Source organism: Grampus griseus, assembly GCF_964374135.1.
Source record: "Grampus griseus genome assembly, chromosome: 4".
Taxonomy (NCBI): domain Eukaryota; kingdom Metazoa; phylum Chordata; class Mammalia; order Artiodactyla; family Delphinidae; genus Grampus; species Grampus griseus.
The window spans coordinates 43920880-43944317 of record NC_138997.1 but is presented as its reverse complement, the minus strand read 5'-3'; the positions used below and the strand labels follow the sequence as shown (position 1 = coordinate 43944317).

The window sequence follows — 23438 nt, the reverse complement described above, 5'->3', positions numbered from 1 at the left end:
CTGGCACAAAATAGTTGTGCAGTAAATATAATGGCTGTTTTTTTTCTTTTTAAGGATTAGTAAGTAATATGAATTTAAAGGAGAATAAACAGAAACAGAGGAAAAATTAATTTTGCCAGTCAGCTAGAAAATTTATGGAGGTTATAACATCAACAATGATGAGATTGGGGCAAGCATATTGAATAACACCTGTATATTAAGGGGACAGGACATGGTGCGAAACCCAGATAAAATCTGGAAATTGTTTAAAGAAGACAGAGTAAGGCATTTCACAAAAGATTTTTAAGTGAATATGGAATTAGTGGAGTCTAAAGAGAAATTTGGAATCCAACTGGCAACTTTGAATATGAAAGAATACTTTGGAAAAATAGAGTTTTGATGTTCTAAATATTGATAAAGCATTCGGCTCTTTCCATGAACTACCCATGGAAACACTTTACATGGGTAAAGAATTTTCAAACAAAAAATGTGTGTAAGTTCCATAGTGTATTATAGCATTTGGCCAATGACAAAATAAAATAGTTTTAAACTATTTTATAGGAGGAGGAAAATATAGAACACATTTAAAAGCGAATACACCAACTCCCCTACTCATACACACATATACACAGTTACCTTCTTCATGAAAGCTTCTGCTCATATTGTGTTATCTTTCAATTGAGTTTTTGTTTGTTAATTGCATAGTAAAATGAAAGTTACAGAGCCGAATTAATAGCAGTAACAGGAACCCCTTTAGAAAAAGGTTCCCTTGGAAGTGTGAGGTGCTGCCTTTTCAAAATTATTTCAACAAAGCGTGGAATGGGATGGGAAATTATCCAAGTAGGCGAAGTTCTGAGCTGTCAGTTGGTAAGTTTCATAGGTATGATATCCAAATCCCACGACCTTATTTCCTTTTGGAGGAGATGTAAGTACTCACTAAAACATCCAAGTCAGCCTCATGTTCATCCGAGGATCCAGGCTTGGGCATCCTCCCAGTTAGGGTTGCTTCATGCTCTCCCACAGCCAGCTCACTCGAAACTATATGCAGTCAAAGGTCAGCCAGGGACTGTGTGCTGACGGTAGATCCCAGATCTTCCCCGCTCCTTTGTGAATAACTGTGATGCCTGAAAAATCTCAGCCAAGGCTTCCAGCAAATGAACAGTGTAGGCAAAGCTTCTCACACTTCAAAAGCGTGTTTAAGTGTCACCTCCTCAGAAAAGCCTTCCCAGATTACCTTATCTAAAGAAGCACTGGCCACTTCCCATCCCGTTGTTTACTTTATCTTTTAATTTATGAATCGCATTTACTAGGCTGTAGCTTCCATTAGGGCAGTGATTTTGGATTTTTTCCACTGCTGAGGACCCAGTTCCTAGCCTGGTGCCTGGCACAATCATGGGCACTTGTTTAATACTGAATAAGTGACTGAGAGAATGAAGATTGAACCAAGATGTGATGTTCATATGCCTTTTCATCCTGGAGAGAAATAACCCTCTCTGTGTGCACGCTGCTTTCTTGGCAGGTGAGAGACTCTGCTCAATCGTTCCTGACAGTGCATGTGCCTCTGTACGTGTCCTACATCTACGTGACAGCCCCCAGGGGCTGGGCCTCCTTGGAGCACCACACCGAGATGGAGTTTTCCTTCTTCTATGACACTGTTCTCTGGAGAACAGGTATACCCACTGACATCTTAACGAGTCTTACGTTATGCTCAAGCAAGATTAAAAGAAAAAAATAAAGTAGAGACTTTTAACAGTGGCTGCATTCCTCATCCTGTTATCCTATATGCAGTCAAAGGAGAGACAGGTAAAGTCTAAAAAGTATATAGACCTGTGGTACCTGAAAAAGAATGATGTTGATAAAAGTTGATGCTGGAAGGCCTCCAGCATCATGATACATTCAGTCCAGAGAGTGTGGGGCCCAGAGTAGAGGGCGGCAAGTGACAGGTCCTATACTGCCCGTAAGGGGGTTCGTACGAGTGTGTGTTCTTTGGAATATAGTCATGTTCACTTTCTCCTAGGTAAAAATGGTGTCATTCATGTTGTTTAAGGAGCAAAGGGTCTTGAAATCAGATTCACGGAAATGGAAAAATATATCAAGAATAACCTGGGTCATTTTATTCATTTGGCATCGAGTTTGCTCTTTTGTTGCATTTTTTGAAGTAGGGATTTTAACCCTAGTTTTACTTCAAAGACTGCAATGCTGAATATTTTTAAATGACCTTCCCCTCGGGCTTGTCTCTGTTATGGCTCTCTTTGAGAGGAGCCCTCAGCCCCCAGGGCCTGGCTTGGTGACAACCCTTCAGCTAGGAACTCACACCTCTCTTGTGAGACCCACCTTCTCCCACTGCTGCCCCATGAATGTCCCCTAAAACTCCATGAGTCTCTCCTCCACTCACTCTAATCACTGAGTTGATTTTGGCTTTTTCCCCATTTTCAGTGTCCTATACTTCAAATACAACCCCAAGCTCATTTGCCCTTATTTTATTGATCCCATTCTTCCTCTCTCCCTCCCTGGTGGTGATTTACTTGATCTGAGGCAGAGTTACTTGATCTGAGGAGATTTCTTTAAATAGGGTTTCACTTCTAGTAATGGAAAATACAGTCCTTCCTTCTGTTAATGGTTTAAGCTCAAATCATTTATTTGCTTTATATTTCTCATAGGAAAAAAAACTTCAGGGAGTTTTCACACTCTGGGTCAGATAATTCCTTGAGCTTGGGGTTTTTTAAATTTTATTTTTTCCCCTCCTTTGGTTACCCTTTAGTTTTTGGTCATATTGAACTCAGTGGGTATTGTGGTTGCAATTGCCCATATTAAAGCCACAGTTGACTCATGTTATGCCATGTATAGCTGGCCTTCTACAAGCTAACCTTTAATTTTCCATTGCTTTCAATATGAAATGTAGCCACCAGGACATTGGCTATGGTTCTGTTAAGTACTGAAAGGTGTCCTGGTGAGGGAAAGAAAATACAGTATGAAGCAGATGTGCTGTAACCACGTCCTGGTGCAAAGTTAATAGTAAGAAGTTTTAGGGACCATTTTTTTCTGAGCTCTGGGCTGGGACCCTGCATCTGGGCTAAGTGGCATCTTCAGGTATAAAGAGACTATGTCAAGAGAATAGAATTGTAAGAAAAGAACCAAGTAGAATGAACTGGCACATGTCTCTAAATACTCCATGTTCACGCAAATATGTAAATTTGTCCTAAGTTACATTCAAGTAAGCGTGCAGCTCTACTTAGAAGTGTCCCTGGGATAAGTCGCATGTAGGCTACTGTCTGGGAGATCTTCTCCAAGCCCTCACTTGGATGTCTTGTGTACGGTTACCTTCCCAGGAATCCAGACGGACAGTGTGCTCTCTGCCAGACTTCAGATAATAAGAATCTACATTCGAGAGGATGGCCGTCTGGTCATTGAATTCAAGACCCATGCCAAATTCAGAGGTAATATCAGTGCCATTTGTTTCCTCAAGTTTTTTATTACTAAGAAACATTCAAACACAGAGAAAAGTTGAAAGAATAGGACAATGAAGAACAAAGTCAACAATTATTAACATTTTGCTCTGTGTTGTGTTGTACATACACATGCGTGCGTTCCCATTGTTTTGGTCACACCATGTGAAGACAGGTTGCAGGCTTCATGCCAAGTTACCCTAAATACTTCAGTAGACATCTCCTTAAACAAGGACCTTCTCTTATGTTGCAACAGTATTACCATAGCCAAGATATTTCACACTGATCCGATAATATCTAGTCCCTATTCTTATTCCCTCTATTGTCTCACAAATGTCTTTTCTACTTGTTTTTATGTTTGTTTATATTTACTTTGCATCTGTTTATATAAAAGGAAGGTGAATCTAATCAAGATTCATATGTTACAATTTGGCAGTTATACCTCTTTAGTATAGAATAGTCTCCTTACTTTTAATTATTCAAGACACTGCATTACTGCAGTTTTAGAGTGGAAGTGTCTTGCTGAGTAACCCTGATCTTTTTAATGATGTTTACAATAGCCTCCTTCCACCAAGGACTTGAGCAGCCCTAAATGAGGGGTTTTTTAATCTGAAATTGATATTTCTATTTATAAACTACTGTGATCTTTCTACCTCCAAGAGACACGTTGGTTGGAATTCAAAGCTAAGTGCGTTCAAGGTTCATTGTCACATAAGGACTCATATTATCGTGCATATGCTCATTAGCGTCATTTCTACAAAGCATATTCATATTGTTTATAAATGTATATGACCGTAATGGCCATCATGAGTAAGGTGATGGGCTGGAATAAGAGGCCATGCTGTCCCAACCTGTGTGGAATATATTCTCAGAGGCAAGTGGGTAGGTATAACCTTGTTTTATAGCAGAATATTAAATCAGTTCCAAGGCTTGTATAAGGGATTCACCACAAGCACAATAAAACTTACAAATAAGTGTGTGTTTGTTTCCCCTTGAAATAGGGCAGTTCGTGATCGAGCACCACACCCTCCCTGATGTGAAATCATTCATATTGACTCCGGACCATCTCGGAGGCATTGAATTTGACCTGCAGCTCCTGTGGAGTGCTCAGACTTTTGATTCTCCTTACCAACTCTGGAGAGCCACAAGCTCTTATAACAGGTGAATACAGGATGGAGTTCAGGGGTAAATCTGAAATATTCTCAGTTTCTTTAAGGGCTTTTCTTCAAAAGCTGGGTTTCTATTTTAAAACGGAGATAGAAACAACCCTCTGGCATATAGAGAAAGAAACAGATGTAGCTCAAATCAGCTTCTGATGTGTAAAGCGGGAAGTGCTCACCCGTATTCCAAGGGTGAGAACAGGCAGGGTGCACATCGCTTTCATTCACCTCCCACTGGCCAGAACTTAGTCACATGGCACATCTACCTGCAAAGGAAGCTGGGAAATGTGTCCAACTAAAAGCTTAGGATAATAAAGAAATTTCATTCCAGTTACCACAACCAGTGCAAAATCCAGGATCTCTGGTTTTCAGGTCCAGATGTCACACCTTACGGTCCAGTGTCCTATAAAATAAATAGCAAGATTTAGTCCCCTCCCACACCCAATACAGAGGTAGATGAGAATTGGATAAATACAGTAAAACATCCCATTTGTAAAACGGGAGAATAGGGCAAACAAAATGAAAACTTTTACCATGAAAAGGATAATGGAGTCTACTGTAAATATTGTTAACCCCATTTTACAGATCACGAAATTAGAACCATATTTAGCATGAAAACCTTATTCTTTACAGTTAAGAAGCGGCAAATTGTCTGAAGAATCATTTTCAAAAAGGTATTTTTAGTTACAAATGTTTGTTCTTATATCAAGTATTTTTTGTGTATACTGATTCCTTTGAAATCAATATATAATAAAATAATCATTAAGGGCTGTGTTTCCTAGAACCTCATGAGATTGTGCAGGTACTTGTCCCAATTTATAGGCAGAGAAATGGTCCTCTTGAAATCCTCTGCTGACTCCCCACCACTTACCAAATGCAGTCTAGCTCTTTGAGCAAGACACATATCCTCCCCTCTAGCCTCACCTCAAACCCAGCCTTCTAACCACATGAAACATCGCCCCAGCCCCTGACTCCGCCAGCTCATCCATACATCTGTACCTTTGCAATTCCCCTGTCCTTCCTGCTCTTTTCCTCTGGCAAATCTCAAAGTCCTCTGAGCTCCAACTAAAATGCTGAACCCTCGTGACACCTTCCCTGACTTCCCATACAGTGCTAGAAGCCCCTACTCCTTGTTCACACATTGTTCCAGCTTTTACTGTAACACAGCTCAATATATTTATTATGCTCTAAGTGGAGTCCCATTTCCACTAGATTGTGAGCTTCCCAAGGGTAAAAAGCATGCCTGCTTGATCTAGAAGCCCCAGAACTGCAGGTTTTAGCACATGGTCAGTCCTGAATAAACATCCTTTAGTAGCTAACATTTGAGCTAAGGAGGTAAAATCCATAGATAAACGGCAAAGTGACAGACAACACCAAGTGTTCTGTGCTGTGTGCGCTGTGAGCCGTGCAGAGCCCTGACCACAGCTGCTCAGCGAGGGGAGCTCAGGCCCAGCACGGGCTGGAGAGCTGTCCAAGGCTTCTGGGGGAGGCGGGGCAACTGGTGGGAAATGTCTAGTTTTCAGAAAGGAGGGGAGAAGAACTACAGGATTAAAAACCTGCATCCAGGACTGTGTTTGGCATATTTTCAGGGATAGTCAGGAAGTCGACCTAACTCATATTTAGGGATGGGAAAACGTAGGACTGCAGCCTGGGGAGACCATACCATTTGTCCTGCATTCATGTGTTCAACAAACATTTACTGAGCTTTTACTGTGTGTCAGGGAAGGTTCTGGGCACTTGGAATACATCAGTGGACCAAATAAAGATCTTTGCACGCAGCAGTGGACATGATGAATGAGTACAGTATCACATGTTAGAAGGTGATGAGTGCTATGGAAAAATAAAAGGTCGCGAGCAGGGTAAGGGGAATCAGGAGTGGAGGGACATTGTAATGTTGGTTAGGATGTTCACAGTAGGCCTCGTTTAGAAGGAACATTCGAGCAAAGACTTGAAGGTGGTGCTAGAGTTAACTATGCAGAGTACCGGGGAAGGGGTTCCTGGCGAATTTCCTGCGGTGTCTGGTGTGGCTGGAGCGGAGTGAATGAGGAGGAGGGTAATAGGCAGGAAGGAGCTGGGTGTCGGGCCGCCGTGGAACCTTCTAGGCCAGTGTGCGGACTTTGACTTTCACTCTAGTGCAACAGGAGCCGCTGCAGGGTTTGAGGGGAGGAGCAACAGGATCTGGCCTGACTTTTGGAAAGCAAGGGTCAGGCATGGACACTTCTGCCTAATTAACTATTTCTATTAATTAAGAGTTAGTATTCACGTTATACAGGTCAATTTTTGTGTAATTCAAAGATAGCATACAAGATCTGGGCTTCCCTGGTGGCGCAGTGGTTGAGAGTCCGCCTGCTGATGCAGGGGACACGGGTTTGTGCCCCGGTCCGGGAGGATCCCACATGCCGCGGAGAGGCTGGGCCCGTGAGCCATGGCCGCTGAGCCTGCGCGTCCGGAGCCTGTGCTCCGCAGCGGGAGAGGCCACAACAGTGAGAGGCCCACGTACCGCAAAAAAAAAAAAAAGATAGTATACAAGATCTCATTTCCTGCTGGTCCAAGCTTTGGAGAAAGATAAGGATCGTGTGAGAAAACTGCAGACATACAGACACAAGCTTTGGGGGCATGAAGGGGCTTAGAAACTAAGCCCTGAAAGTTCGCCAGGTTTGGCTAAAATCATACAACCGTGGCAGAGGCAAAGCAAGAGTAGGGTTAGACTATCTTCCCGTTTCCAGCCTGTGCCATCCCACTAAACTGAACACAGGCTGTGTCCTAAAGATTTTATTTCCTTGTTTATTTATGTTTACCAAATCTTTGCTATCACTTTACTAATAAACAGATACAAAGAATACAAAAGAAATGGTCAAAGGATGAACACAGAGGATACGAGAACTGTTCACGATCACAATAGTTAGAATTAGGATTCACGGCCCTGAGCACCTCATTCAATGGATGGCAGCCTCCCAGGGCCCTTGAAGAATCTTCCTGAAGCTTCTGGCTGTCTGGCTGCCTTCCAGGCAAACTGCCAGGGCTGGGCTGCTACCGATGACAGGTGTGGGAAGTGAAGTAGGTGAGGCTACAAAGGCTCCACGCTTTCAGGTTCATGACCTACAGAGTCCCGTACCCCACCATAAACGTGGAAATTCCCAGCAAGTCATCTCCGATGAGGAGTGATTTTGTTCTTCAACTTCGTTTATAAAGGGATGAAGCCGTAGAGTTTGGGAGAGAAGCCTTGAAGCTGAATGCTAATGATGGGGGTGGGGCGTTCTCTGGAGTGGGGTCCTTTAACCCTGAGGCATTTGCCACCTATTCAATCAGAGCAGCAGCAGCCCGCAGGGTCACATCTCAATAAATAAAAGCTTTTGTAGTGGAGAATGTGTAACAGGGTGTCAGTCAACAAGAGACACTGAACAGAAATTGTCAAGTAAGTTTCATGGGACTCTAAAGGAAATCTAGTTCTGTTTTGCCTTCACCGGAGCCTTTTAGATTTTTATCAACAGTGTGCCTTTCTCAGCATTTCTCATGAAAAGGACTGGACTAAGTGAAAAAGGAGCTCTATTTAACACCTTTGGATAGTACTCTAAAGGTTAAAACAGTCAGTGATGAATTCCTGAAACTTGTGTTTGCAGACCCTTAAAGTTCTTGGTCGGATGCTGAACACAAATATCATCCGAAAACCGTTTAATGAAGTGTGTTTCTGGGTAAGTAAATAATCTATAAATTGGTCCCTCTAACCACAGTCTGCCTGCATGTTTCCAGGAAGGACTACTCCGGGGAGTACACCATCTACCTGATCCCTTGCACTGTGCAGCCCACTCAGCCTTGGGCGGACCCAGGAGAAAAGCCTTTGGCCTGCACTGCACATGCCCCAGAAAGGTAGGGAAAGACAGTTGAGCCTCACTATTGCGAACTTACCTACTCGCTAACATTTATTTGTATTTAACCTCAAAACCAGTTTTCGTGGTGCCATTCCCATCATTCCTTGACATGCAGAGTAAGACAACCCTCTGCCTTCTCATACTGTAAACAAATGTTTTTGTTTGTTTTTTTTTTACATCTTTATTGGAGTATAATTGGTTTACAATGGTGTGTTAGTTTTTGCTTTATAACAAAGTGAATCAGTTATACATATACATATGTTCCCATATCTCTACCCTCTTGTGTCTCCCTCCCTCCCACCCTCCCTATCTCACCCCTCTAGGTAGTCACAAAGCACCGAGCCGATCTCCCTGTGCTATGCGGCTGCTTCCCACTAGCTATCTATTTTATGTTTGGTAGTGTATATATGTCCATGCCTCTCTCTCGCTTTGTCACAGCTTGCCCTTCCCCCTCCCCATATCCTCAAGTCCATTAAGACAGGAACTAGTGTTCTTTTTACGGTCTGTTTAGTGCCATGTTTTTCGAATTTTTGTGCTCTGTGTTGGTGGTTTTGCTGTTTAAAGTAGCTCCCCAGCATAGTGCCGAAGTGCTGTCTAGTTTCCTAAGTACAAGAAGGTGGTGATGAGCTCGATGGATTGTTAGATAAGCTTCATTCAAGCATGAATTTCAGTGCTGTTGCCATGAGTTCTATGTGAATGAATCAACATTGTCTATCAAATAAGGTGTCTTTAAACAGAAACATGCATAAAACAGGGTTAGGTATTGATCACTGGTTGAAAATGTTGTGACCAGAGGCTGCAGGAACTTGACCCTGTATTTCCCTCAGTAGCAAATGGTTCACTGTTCACTCATTCAGTGTTCATTGCAGCGTTATAGAATGTAACTGCTGCGGATAACAAGAATCAACTGTCCATCAGCCCATCCCCACCTGTGACCTGAGACTGTCCGTGTTGTGCCAATGTTCACTCATTCAGCCAGTATTTATTCAGCTCTTATCGTGCACTTGGCTCTGGCCTCGGCATGGAGACTAGAGGAGAGGATTAAAAGTCACCTCTGCTCTCAGGCAGTGTATAGTCTAGTGCCGCCTTTCTAGGAGCTGAGCAAAGTGAATAGAAAACGTTTCAGAGGAAAGACACTGAAGACAGAATCTGACATTATCATTAAGAGAAGGTAATTTGGAATGCGACTTTCAAATGAACGGTCTGAGAGGTGGCCATTGGATTTGGCAATGGGGAAGTGGTCGATGATCTTGACAAAGGGCAGGTTCAGTGGACTGAGGGCGATGAAGCCTGACTGGAGTGGGTTCAAGAGAGGGAGGCAAGAATGTGGAGACAAGAGGGAACAACAATGCTTAGGGAATTTTGTTATAACGGATGTCAGATAGAGAGGCATTAGCGGGAAACAGATGAAGGGTCAAAGGAGGTTTAATTTGTTTGTGTTTTAGGGTGCAAAATATTTCAGGATGTTTGTATGCTGGTGGGAATAACCCTATTGGTCTGTTAGGGGAAATGTGACAATGCAGGGGGAGGAGGGAAGATCTGCAGAGCCGAGTCCTTGAGTAGGGCAGGGGATAGACCTGGGACATGAGGGGAAGGGCCGGCCTTAGCCAGAAGCACAGAGAGCTCATCCACTGGAAGAGGAAGGCAAGCACAGTCTATGGATACAAGTGAAGGGAGAATTAGCAGACTGGGAGGGGAAGGATGCCAGGGGAGACATCTGACTGAGTCTGTTTTCTCCATGAAATGAGAAGCCAAGCATTAGCTAGAAGTGAGCAACAATGAGGTTTGAGAAGAGAGGAGGAAGTAAAACAGAGTCGTCTCAGAAAGTGGGAACGTAAGCGCGGTAGAGTTATAGCTGGCAGCAGATCGGCAGTGCTGAGGGCCCCATTGAATTGTTTTTAATATTACTGATGTAAGATGAATAGCACACATTTAAAGTACATACAATTTGATCAATCTTGACATACGTGTACACTCGTGAAACATCACCACAATTAAGATAGGGAATATATCTGTTTCCTTCAAAGGTTTCCTCATGGCCCTTTGTTATCCCTCCCTCCCTCCCATCTCACCCCAGGCCACCCCTCCTCCCCAGGTGTCCGCTGATCTTTGTGTCACTACAGATTACTTTGCATTTTCTGCTAATTTATATACATTTATATATATACGTGGCATCACACAGCATTCTTTTTCTCTAACTGCTTTTGTTCAACACGATTATTTTGACTCATTCATACTGTTGTGCATATCAGTAGTTTGTTCCTGTTATTGCCGAGTTGTGTTCCATGGTATGGACACACTAAATTTGTTTATCAAATCGGTCAGTTGATGGACATTTGGGTTGTTTCCAGTTTGGGCTATTATAAATAAAGCTGCTATGAACATACCTAGACAAGCCTTTATATGGACACATGGTTTCTGTTTTCTTGTGTAAATACCTAGGAATGGAGTGGCTGGATCCCATGGCAGATGTATGTTTAACTTCTTAAAAAAGTGTCACACCATTTCCCAGTGTTTGCAAATGTGTAACTGTGTGTGTACATTCCCATCATGAGTATGTTAGTGTTCCAGGTCCTCTGCATCCTGGTAAACATGGTCACTGAGGGTCTGGTGTGGCTGGAGAGTTAATGAGTGAGATTAAAAGAAGAGGTGAGCTGGGAAGATAGGAGGTGGCAGTTAGAGAGGGAAGTGTTTGAAAATGAGTTTTTTTGGAGGAGGTGCCTAGTGTGATGGTGGAGGGTAGGTGGCTGCAGTGGGGAGGAGAACTCGCTGTTTGGAAGTGAGGACATCAAGGAACTGAGAGGCTAGGGGAATAGAAGGTTCATCCGTGCAGATGTTGAAATCACGGAGACTGAGGGCAGAAGCAACGCTGGAGAGCCCGTAGTCAGCCAAGTGTGGGAAGGATGGTGACCAGGAAAATGGCAGTTGGTTGCAGAAAGGAAGAATAGAGGGCAAATCGTCTGAAGAGAATTGCTGGGGAATTTTTATTCATGTAATACATTTTTTTAATTATGAAATATTTTAGATACCCAGAAGACCATATATCGTGGATATATAAAACCTCAAGAACATTACCTAGCTGCAATGAATTGGGTATCCCTTGGGCTATGATACTGATGATAAGAGAATATAATAACTACCACTGCTATTAGTGACCGTGTATGGAGGGCAGACTGTGTGCTTACTCTGTACTAAGCTCTTAACATTCAATCTGCATTACAATGATCCCCCACAAATTGGTACTGTTATCTCCATTTTATAACTAATGAAACTGGGAGTCAAAGAAAAAAAAAGAAATAGAACATTTCCGCTACCATTTAAACACCCTCAGTGCCCCTTTCAGCTATACTCTCCCCAACTCTCCACTAAGGTAACCACTAGCCTGATATTTGTACTTATCATCCCTTGTTTTGGTTTATGATTCACCTCATATTTACTTCTACATGGTTTTGCATGTTTTTGAACTTTATATAAAAATTTCATACTGCGTGAATTCTCTCTGCAGCTTTTTTTTTTTTTTTTTTTTTTTGCGGAACACGGGCCTGTCACTGTTGTGGCTTCTCCCGTTGCAGAGCACAGGCTCCTGACGCGCAGGCTCAGCGGCCATGGCTCACGGGCCCAGCCGCTCCGTGGCATGTGGGATCTTCCCAGCCCGGGGCACGAACCCGTGTCCCCTGCATCGGCAGGCGGACTCTCAACCACTGCGCCACCAGGGAAGCCCTCTGCAGCTTTTTTTTCCCTCAGTGAATCACTTGTTGATTCATAAGTGAAATCATCATTTATGTTGATCCATGTAGCTGCAGTTTGTTTTTCACTGCATTAAGGTAGCCTTCATAGGAAGAGTCCACAATTTATTTGACCACTCTATTTGGCTTATAATCCCAGATCCTCTCTATTACAAACAATACTCTATGTGTCTCTTAGTTACATGTGTGAGGAGAGTTTCTCCAGGGTAGGTGCTGGATTTTTTTTTTTTTTTTAAGAGGAGAGAGGAAAAAAGATTTGAAATGGCAAAAGGGAGCCAAAAAGGCATTAACCCCTTCTCCAGTCCCAGTGCTGTGTGGGTGTGGAAGTCTGCAGGGTGAAGAGTATTGTTGGAGTGTACTGAGGCCTCAGGGTTGATATTCTTCCCTTACATCAGGGGCATCCTTACCTGTGGGTTCCCTGTTATTCCCAGGGTGACTTTCCCCCTTGGGCCTAATTTTGCTTTTGATCATCTCCATATCTTTCAATATGGATGCAGTAGAACTACAACACAACAAATAATCAAGCCTGATTGGAAATTCAGACTTATTTCAAAAGAATTGTGTCTCCTATTATGCCTATTTTTGTGAGTCTGTCATACGTATAACCTTGTAAGTCATCATTATCATCATCTCAAGTCCTTTCTTCATTCTCTTTAATCAATAAGTATTTATCAAGTGTCTTATGTCCTGGCACTGTGTGGATTCTGGTAATAAATACCAACATCAACAAGAAAAACCTATTTCCCTGAGTCAGATAAATGAACTCTTGGTACAATTAATGGTTATATCAAAGCTGTTGAAGCATGGTCAGCCTTGGTTTGTGTGGGTTTCTCCTACACCCCAAGTTCCTCCTACACCTCAGCCCTCTCAAATCCACCCCCTGGAGCAGCTTCAGTTAAAAGTAGGGAATGATCAGATGGACTTGATTGGAAGAGTAAAGCATTCAAATTGTCACTTGTGCATTATTCTTTAACAAACATATGTGTTAGGAGCTTGGCCAGCATGGCAGGTACAATGGCGAGCAGATAGGCATGGATTATGACTCTATGGAAGCCACAGTGGGTGAAGCAGACTTTGATCACACATTTAAACAGAATAGCAAACCACAGTAAGTACTATGAAAGAAAAGTGCACAGTGTGATGAGAACAAATGATAAGGGATCTGACCCAGCCTGGGAGGGAAGAAGAAGAGGGTAAGCTTCCTAGAGAAAGTGGTGCTTGAGTGGAGATCTGAAGAATAAGAGTTCACTAGGCAAAGGACGGTGGCAGAGGAAGAAGGAGTGTTCCAGCAGAAGGTTCAGCAAGGCCAAAGTCAGGAAAGTTTAAATTCATTACCGCTAATCTCAAATCGGCCCTCAGGGCTTTCCAGAATGAGAAGGCCAGGAAAAGCAAAGAGCGTTGTAGAGTCTAAAGACCAGTTAGATTATTCCTGCTCCAGAGAGCAGATGAACCTCATAAGGGCCTGAACTAAATAAAGACTCTCGCCTGCAGACATCTCTTTATTCAGTAAATAATGTAGCACCTACAACAAAGAACTGTTCACAATCCTGAGAAGGGTGGGAAAGGGAGGGCAGCTCAAAGGGCAAATGCAAAGTCGACCCTGCTCTCAAGAAACTCTTGTTTTTCCCACATTTAGATTCCTGATACCCATTGCATTCCAGCAGACCAACCGCCCTGTCCCTGTTGTATACTCGCTCAATACTGAATTTCAGCTCTGCAACAATGAGAAGGTGTTCCTGATGGACCCCAACACATCTGATATGTCACTGGCGGAAATGGATTACAAAGGGGCCTTCTCCAAAGGTAAGTCATTCCCTTCACCCGCAGACAGAGACTCCGCTGGACTTGAGAAGCTTTCGGATAGGTCCTTGGACTAGCATCTCTGCTCATTGGCATTCAGTCAGCTCTCCAGGGAAGATTCCCCCAGCGTGGGTTCCAGGGCAGCCAAGGTTTAGTCCAGGAACAGACCCATATTCTTCCTTCAAGCTATTTCAAAATAAGATCACGTTCTTGGTGCGATAATGATCAGCAGTGCGATACTGTGGAAGAGCACTGGTCTGAGTAGTAAGAACACTGGGGTTTCCAACCAGATTCTAACCCACTGTCTGACTTTGGGTAAACTGCTTCACCTCTCAGTTCCTCAGAGAGATTGCAATATGACCCTACTGCCTGCCAGCCTCAAAGCTATGCCAAACATACGTGTCCTCTCCAGCAGGCTTTCTCTACTTGAAATGGCTCCTCTGTCCCCTCCCTGTCCCGAATAGGGTTCCCTTGACTTTCTTCTCCTTCGGGTATCTCTCTAAATGTTAACCTCCCAATAGACACTTGCCTTGATTTCACCAGCCAATCTAATATAAGCCTTCCTAGTTGTCACTTTCACAGAATGCTCTTCATTTTTTATAGCACTTATCACAATTTTTAACATTATAATATATATTTTTCTTTACTTATTTATTGCCTATCTCTACCACTAGACTGTAAATTCCATTAGAACAGAGATTGTGATCAAATACCAAATTTGCACACCATACCACCAGTGCCAAGGTGCTCAATAAATATTTGTTGAATGAATTAATAATAAATGAATCAATCATCTGCCTTTTCTCTCAGTTATCTCTTCTGCCTTTCTCTTACTTTTAATCTTCTGCTCACATCTGTGTTTTTTTCCCTCATCCTAAAAACACATCCCGTAACAGAAAAAGAAAATCTCTCATCCCTACCTCTCCCTCAAACTTCAGCCCATGTTCTCCTTTGCTTTTCTCTGAGAAGCTTCCTGAGGGAGTGGTGAGCACACGCTGTCCTCATGGCCGTTCTTCCCAGTCACTCCTCCATCCGTCTGCTGCAGGCTGGGTTTGTCCTACCACGGCTCAGAATCCTCTCCCGTCCATGCCACCAAACCTATGGATTTGGACACTTTTTTCCTGTTTGGTTTCCTTTGCACCAGCCTCACCTGACACCATCTTACCTCTCTGGCCACTTCTCAGTCTCCGGCCTTGGGTCTCCGTCCTCTGCCCCATCCGTGTTGCTGAGTCCATGTTCCATGCTTGACTCCTGTTCTCACTTCAGTGCTACTCCGGTCATCCCCCTGGCTTGGCTCATCCCGTTACCCTGAACTCTTCCTAACCTCCTGCTACCCCACAGCCATTCCACAAAAATTGACCTTGTCCCTGGTCCCTCCTGAGCTTCATTTCCACACTTCCACATGCGGACCCAAACTGCCAAACCTCTCCAAGCGGGTGTCGTTCAGACACCTAGAGACGTCTAGAACTGGACTTACCTCCCCCCAGACGTGTTCCTCTCACATCCACTGCCCCACTGACTGCATCACCGTACTCCAGGTGGCCCAGCCAAAGACCTCAGGGCTATGCTCTGCTTCTGGTTGCCTCCTGTATCCCATCTATCATAAGATGAATGGTTCCAACTCCTAGACATTTCTTGAATGCATCCCCTTGCCTCACTGCTATATTTTGGATACCTATTTCTTGCTAGAGCATTAAAATAACTCCCTACCTGTGATTCTGGTCTCTTTGTCTTCATTCTCCATGTTTCTAAAGCCCAGGTGCGTTGACATTAAGCCCCTGTTTAAAACCTTCCGGCGTTCCCTATTACTCCTATACTCAAGTCCAGAATCCTCACACCATTAATCAACCTTCCCGGAGTCTCTCCTGCCAGAGCCCTCCCGACGCCCTCCACCCCAATCACTGGCCTACCCAGTGCCATAGCAGACGCTTGGGATGAACATCTGAAGTCAGACGAATTTGTGCTCAAATCCTCCCCACCACGGGTCCCAGATACGAAATGCTGGACAAGTTATTTAAAACAGGGATAATAATTGAACCTATCTCTTAGGCCCTTGGGAGGATTAAATAAGATACTGTAGGTAAAGAACGTGATGCCCTAGCAGGAACTAAGGAAAAGTACCTACACCGGGGCTGATACCTTTCCAGCATTCCGTATGTTGTACATGGACTTGCTTTTGCCTAGATTGCTCTCCCCAGCTTCTCCCACCCGCCTCAAATGCTCTATCTGACAAATGCCTACTCATCGTTCAGGATACTGCCCAATGTCATCTCTTCTTTAAATCCTTCCATACCTTTCCTCAGGAAGATTTTTGTGCTCAGCTATATGCTCACCTGATGTTACGTACCTTCCTCTGTTGTACGCAGCAGTATCACATGGACGTTAATAGTGTGGGTTTTTCGAGACAAAGCACTTTGACTTTGAATCTCACCCTCCCCACTTACTAACTTTGTGACCTTGAACAAGTCACTTAACCACTCAATTTCCTCATCTGTAAAAACTCGTGAGCACTACATGAGTTCTTCCATGGGAAGGAGTTAGTACAGTACCTAGCAAATGGTATGAGTTCGATAAATGTCAGCTATTATTAGCAATTGCTTTGCTTTTATTTCTGCCCTCTCATCTGTGTCTCACTCACCTTCGTATCCCCTGCACGTAACAGAGTGCTTGCCCCACCCTAAATACTTAACATTTACTGATTAAAAGAAGCTATGCATGAATGAATGTGTACTTTAGGGGCACATGGACCCCACAGCTCTTCATAGAAAGGTACTTTTGACTCTATAGGAGCATGTTAAATCCTTCCTATCTTTGACACTTTTTTTCTCTTTAATCTTAAAGTCTGACCTAATTAATGCCTTGCAATCTTTTCAGGTCAAATCCTTTATGGCCGAGTACTTTGGAATCCAGAACAAAACCTTAATTCTGCTTACAAACTCCAGCTGGAGAAGGTCTATCTTTGTACCGGCAAGGATGGCTACGTGCCTTTCTTTGATCCCACGGGGACAATCTACAATGAAGGGCCACAGTATGGATGCATTCAGCCAAACAAACACCTAAAACACAGATTCCTGCTGCTGGTATGCTAACTGTTAGGGTTAAAGGGCTGACACAGGAGTAGCTTTCCTCAGCTATGGTTTTTGCCTGAAGCAGATAGAACCCCACTCTTGATGGTTTTCTACAGATATTGTTGTTGTTACTTCTATCAGCTTAATGTTAGTATTGGGTTGGCCAAAAAGTTCGTTCGATCTTATGAAAAAACCCGAACAAACTTTTGGCTAACTCGATACATATTACCAACTGTGAAGGTTTGGTGGGTAACAAGACAAGCTGTTACTGATGTTCTAGGAAGAGGAAAGTCTAAGCCAGTGTTTCTCGAAGTGTGTCCCAGAAACCCCTGAACATCCCCAATATTCTTTCAGGGCGCCCACAAGGTCAGAACTACTTTCATAATGATATGATGATGCTTGCCTTTTTCATACTCAGTCCCTCATGAGTGCCAAGAGTACGAAGGTTTCATTGATAGGGATTCAGATTCGACATTGTGACTAATCTTTAGAAAAAAATACCACTTACTGAGCTTTGATTTAGTATCCAAAAAGAATATCCATAATTATCTGAAAAAGTTATTCAAACATTTCTCTGTCTTCCAACTACATAGCTTATGTGAGGCCAGATTCTTCATATACTTCAGCCAAAACAACATGTCACAACAGATTGAATACAGAAGCAATTGTGAGAATCTGGTTCTTTAACAGAGATTTGCAAAAATGTAAAACAATGCCAGCTCTCTTTTTGGGAGGTGGGTGTGAATACAGACATTTTCACTAAAAAATATGTTACTTATGTTAACATGTAGTGAGTTTCTCATTTCTATTTTAAAATGAATTAGTAAATGCATTTTTTAAAATTGTTAATTGTAACATAATTACAGTGTTAATTTTAATACCGTAAATATTGATAGATATCAGTCACATAAAATGAAACTTTGGGGGGAGGTGGTCCTTAATTTTTATGTTCTGAGACCAAATAGCTTGAGAATTGTTGGTCTAGGCTCTCTCACCCATTGGGTTTTGAGATCACAGAGGCCACCAAGTGTCCTCCCCTGAAGAGGGCAGTTGGTGCCCAGAGGCAGCGGTCAACTTAAGGAGAGGGCTCCTGCAGCATGTGCCCTCCTGACCCGACCCAAAGGAGGAGTGGAGAGTACCTTTCTCCTCCCAGTGACTGCCACCTGCCAGCTCAGTGGTTCCGTCTTTCTAAATCTTGCGTTTCTTTTTTCTGAAATCCTAGGACCGCAGTCAGCCAGAGGTAACGGACAAGTACTTCCACGACGTGCCCTTTGAAGCGCACTTTGCTTCTGAGTTGCCTGATTTCCACGTGGTCAGTAGCATGCCAGGCGTGGATGGATTTACTCTGAAGGTGGACGCACTCTATAAGGTGAGTGTGGTGAGAAGAATAGAAGCACAGGATCAAGGTCACTTTAAAGGTTACAAAAAGGTGGATGACATCATCTCTTTGATGTCAGTTTCTTTTTATAGCATTCTTCCTGGCAGGTCTTTTTTTATTGTTGTTAAGCTCATCATTCAGCCAAAACTTTACCGTCTATCCAATAGACCAATAAAATTCTTTAATTTGCATGTACTCACTCATCATGGCTCTTTGCTGCACCAGCTGATTTTCACAGGCATGTGGAAATATTTAACAAACTCATAAATACAATTCAGTAATTTAGAATGGCAAGAATTACTAGTATTCAATAAGCAAAAATACTCTAAGTCCCAGTAATAAAAATAAACTTCCAAGATCAAATTCCACTCTTCTCTGTCTCCCAATAGTAAGCCATGACCTTGGATTTCAGAACTATTATCACTCTTCAGAAGTTATTTCAAAATCATGGAGGGTTTCCATGGGGGCAGATGAGAGGGAAATAAAATACTTGATGACATAACTCAGGGGAGGATCCAAGAAGTGTTAAGATTTAGCAGATTTTTGTCAAGTATCTGTGTATTATGCACAGAGTAGGTGGTTAGTGAATATTTGTTGAATGACTCTATTTTAGCTAAAGTTCATCAATAAATAGTAAATTGGCATAGAAAACAATAAACGGTACTGGGAATAAATGTGATTATTAATACTATTACTCCACTGCTATCAATAAAGACCAACACATCATAAGTGATGACTGAGCTAAAGAAACCATGAAAGGTAAATTCTTAGGGCTATTTCATGCACAGATAGTGAAACTGAAAAAAAATGTGAATATCTGACCCAAGATCACCTGAATGTGGAAATAAAACAGGACCCCAAAATATTCGGTTCAGTTCTCTATTCACAGACACCAACCATGGCTAATGCTTTTCTTTTTCTTTCTTTTTTCTTTTTTTTTTTCTTTTTTTTACTTCATCAAAACCTTTCTGCTACAGTTACAGTGGCATATTTACTAATCTTTAAATGCGCCATACATAGTCTTACCTCAACATTTTTCTTAAAGGGTGCCAGTTATGGTCTGATTTATTCCATGACTTTAAAAGCAAGAGGTTCTTTAGTGGATCAGTTTCCTTTCTTTGTTTTTTTTTTTTTTTTTTTGCGGTACGCGGGCCTCTCACTGTTGTGGCCTCTCCCGTTGTGGAGCACAGGCTCCGGACGCGCAGGCTCAGCGGCCATGGCTCACAGGCCCAGCCGCTCCGCGGCATGTGGGATCCTCCCGGACCAGGGCACAAACCCGTGTCCCCTGCATCGGCAGGCGGACTCTCAACCACTGCGCCACCAGGGAAGCCCCCTTTCTTTGTTTTAATTGAAACACATTTGATATACCATATTATGTTCTTTTCAGGTGGACTCCAGTGGCAAGAATTACTTGCAGTGATTTGACATTTGCATACGTTATGAAATGATCAATGTGATAAGTCTAGTAACCATCTGTCCCCATACAAAGCTATTACAGTATCATTGGCCATGTTCCTTATGCTGTGTATTACATCTCCTGGCTTATTTATTTGGTAACTGGAGGTTTGTACCTCTTAAGCCTCTTCACATATTACAGTGCTCCCCACACCCTCCTCCCTCTGGCGACTACCCATTTGTTCTCTGCATCTATGAGACTGTTTTCATTTTGTTTTGTTTGTTTTGTTTTTCAGATTCCACAAATAAGTGAAATCATATGGTATTAGTCTTTCTCTGTCTAACTTATTTAACTTAGCGTAATGCTTTCTAGGTCCATCCATGTTGTCACAACTGGCAAGATTCTTTTTTATGGCTGCATGGTATATCTATATACACACACACACCCCACATCTTTTTCCATTCATCTATTGATGGACAGTTAGGTTGTTTCCATATCTTGGCTACTGTAAGTAATGCTGCTTTGAACACTGGTGTGGCTAATGCTTTTCTTGAAACCGTTTATCTATTGGGGCTTGTGGTGGGCAGCTGTCTTTCCATTGCCTTTCCTCAGAGGTGGCCTGTGGGCAGCAATGACATGTTCGCTTTTGTCTCGCCATCTCCTCCTTCTGCAGGTGGAAGCCGGACACCAGTGGTATCTCCAGGTGATCTACGTCATTGGACCTGACACCATCTCAGGTCCCAGGGTCCAGCGCTCTCTCACGGCCCCTCTGAGGCGCAACCGAAGGGACCTGGTGGACCCCAGTGGCTGGCTGACCCTTGACGAATCCCTCATCTATGACAATGAAGGGAACCAAGTCAAGAATGGCACCAATATGAAGTCACTGAATCTGGAGATGGAAGAGCCAGCTGTAGCTGCTTCTCTATCCCAAACCGGGGCGTCTATCAGCAGCGCCCTTGCTGCCATCATGCTCCTACTTCTGGTGTTTTTGGTGGCTTGTTTCATCACCAGGAAACGCCAGAAACAGAGGAAGAAGCCGCCCACGGGGGACATTTTGGAGGAATACCCTCTGAATACCAAGGTGGATGTGCCCAAGAGGGGCCTGGACAGGGTGGAGAAGAATGTGGACAGACAGTACTGCACTGTGCGGAACGTCAACGTACTCAGTGAAACCGAGGGTGCTTATGTGTTCAAAGGTGCTAAAGTAAAAAAATTGAATCTGGAAGTCAGAGTTCACAACAATTTGCAAGACGGAACAGAAGTTTAAGGGAGGAGATCCATGAGTATTTTTTTTCTAAAATCATTTTTATAAAACAGGGGAAAATACTGGTATTTTTATAATCTTGCTGATTGAAAAGGGAAAACTATAGCTTTGAGTGGCGGAGGCACACATCACATGCATCAGCTCACAGCTGAGCTACCTCATTAAACAAAGAACCACTGAGACCCCAGAGGATGGAAGTAGTTCTTTCCGTGGATCCCATTAACCATGTCAGCAGTGACAAATTGTTCCTTCTGTAAGGCTGATCTTAGAAAGCCAGTGTCTGGTGTTAGGACAGAAGTGAGCTCCACAGCCGGTGGAGCTCAGAGGGCTGGGGGTGTACCAGGCAGGTCTCAGAGGGAGAGAGACAGGGATGCAGGGCCTTTGGTCTCCTCCCCCCACTCCAGCTCCCTTCTGCTTGAGATTTTCCTTGGCCTCTGCACAGCAGAGTTCACGTTGCTGACGCCCAGGTTCTGCTCAGAATTCTGCTAATCAGCACCTGTGTGTCTGCTCGTGTGTCCACTTGACAACCTGCCCTCCGTGGCTTCTGATCGTACCTTGCATCACCAGCCCTTTTCACCTGGGAGCTCAAAGTGGTCTGGACCAGAGCATTTCTCCACAACTCAAGGGAGAAACCTCAGCCTCGCCTGTCAGGCATCAGGCACAGTGGAACCCTCCTTATGGAGGGGGGGACTGAAACCTGGGGAAAGGAGGGACCTGGCAGGCGCCTCAGAGAACATCAGTGATGCCCTGCACCCTAGGCCCAGGGGGATGCCCTTGTGCCCGGCTGGTTCACACTGCAGCCAGGACACATGCAGACATCCTCCCTGACAAAGGATGCCACCAGGCAAGAGTGCCGCACTGTGGCCTTTTTATTCAGCATTGCTGTGGATGCTTGAAACACCTACCACAGTTCCTGCTACCCCAGGCTTTTCCCAGTCCAATAACAGACAAGCCGTGTGCTTTGCTAGCTGTGGGGTTTTTATTTTGTTAGGGCTGCAGAAAAGTCAGAGATTCATTTGAATAAAGCAAATTGGGAGAAAGCTCAGGCCAGAACGAAATCAGAGTTAATGGATGCCAACTAGTCGTCATAGCAGAAAAGTACTAGTACTCACAGTAGAAAAGTACTAGTACTCCCAGCAGATAAAGTACTGGTACAGCAGATAAAGTACTAGTACAGCGGATAAAGGCACTGTTCCTGGTACAGTGTTTCAGGGATTTCTCTTTCGGGGGTTCTTTTTTTGGTAGCTCAGGCACTTATTTTATTATATCCGCACATGACAAGGCCATGGACACATGGCTTTAAAGTGATTTCGTGTTCAAATAGCAGCTTGATGATGTACGTAGTGTGCGCACCGCTTGCTTTTGTGTTTCAGTTTTGTTTCTGCTGTATTGGCAAAAATATAAGCATGCATGTCGTGTTATTTTGAACTGCAGGCACCATTCCATTGTTCAGGAGTAAGAGACACGTCCCCTTCCTGATGCACGGCACGCTGTAATCACTGAGCAGATCACAGAGCATTCACATTGTGTAATATTTGTATTAGGATGACCCTAGCTCTTTGAGAACATTCCACACTGGAAATACTTTGGTCCTAAAAGCTAGAAAGAATGAACCGTGAAAGGTTTTAGGCATCTCAGCCAGAATCCAAGCTCCTTGAGAGAAGGGCGGGTGTGAGCCGTGCCTTGGGTTCTCCAGCAGTGCCTTGTGCACAACGAGCGCTCCAGGAATATTTGTTCAGTAAGCAAATGAATGGTGTCATGGGTGAATCATAGAGGAATCGATTTAGGGAGGGGAGGAGAGAGACTGTGGTGGCAATATCACAAGTGTAAGTAGAGGGGAAAAAAACTCTCTCTTCTACTTGGATTATAAAATAATCTTCTCATTGGAGCAAAGAAGCACCACTTGACATAGGCATGAATCTGGCAGTGGGCTTGAGGAGGACTGAACAGAAAAGCTGTAATAATGTATTAGCAGGAGGTGAGACTGTGAATCGTTCTCCAGAGCAGGACATTTAGAGGAAAGTCTGACTTAGCAACTCCGAGCTGAGCACAAAGTTCGCAGGAGAAGATGAGTTGGAGTGAGTGAGCCCAGAACCTGATACTCCTGACTGCTCAGATGCTACTCGAGGCCAGCTTGGGTGTTAGGGCTGGAACTTCTGTATTGGACTCACGAACACCCAAAACTGGTGTCCCATGGCTGGAGAGCTCATCAGCTGAGCATGGAATCCTCTCCGGAACAACCTAGAAAGTTGATGCTAATTCTGCAAGGACAGGCAGCCAGTTGCTCATGGAGCAACGTTTGATCAGGCCTGTTGTTTATCACTGCTCCTAG

The 23438-nt window shown here is 43.6% G+C and overlaps 1 protein-coding gene across 1 annotated transcript in view; it reads left to right on the top strand.

Annotated features, from left to right (window-relative positions):
* FRAS1 (Fraser extracellular matrix complex subunit 1) overlaps window positions 1–21383 on the top strand; it is a 459773-nt gene extending 438390 nt beyond the window's left edge. The window contains exons 67-74 of the mRNA XM_082652906.1: window positions 1499–1649; window positions 3309–3416; window positions 4427–4586; window positions 8336–8452; window positions 13837–14003; window positions 16875–17080; window positions 18291–18437; window positions 20516–21383. Of these exons, the coding sequence (XP_082509032.1) occupies window positions 1499–1649; window positions 3309–3416; window positions 4427–4586; window positions 8336–8452; window positions 13837–14003; window positions 16875–17080; window positions 18291–18437; window positions 20516–21109 (1650 nt within the window). The 3' untranslated portion in view covers window positions 21110–21383. The remainder of the gene's footprint in view (window positions 1–1498; window positions 1650–3308; window positions 3417–4426; window positions 4587–8335; window positions 8453–13836; window positions 14004–16874; window positions 17081–18290; window positions 18438–20515) is intronic.
* Window positions 21384–23438: the final 2055 nt, after the last annotated feature.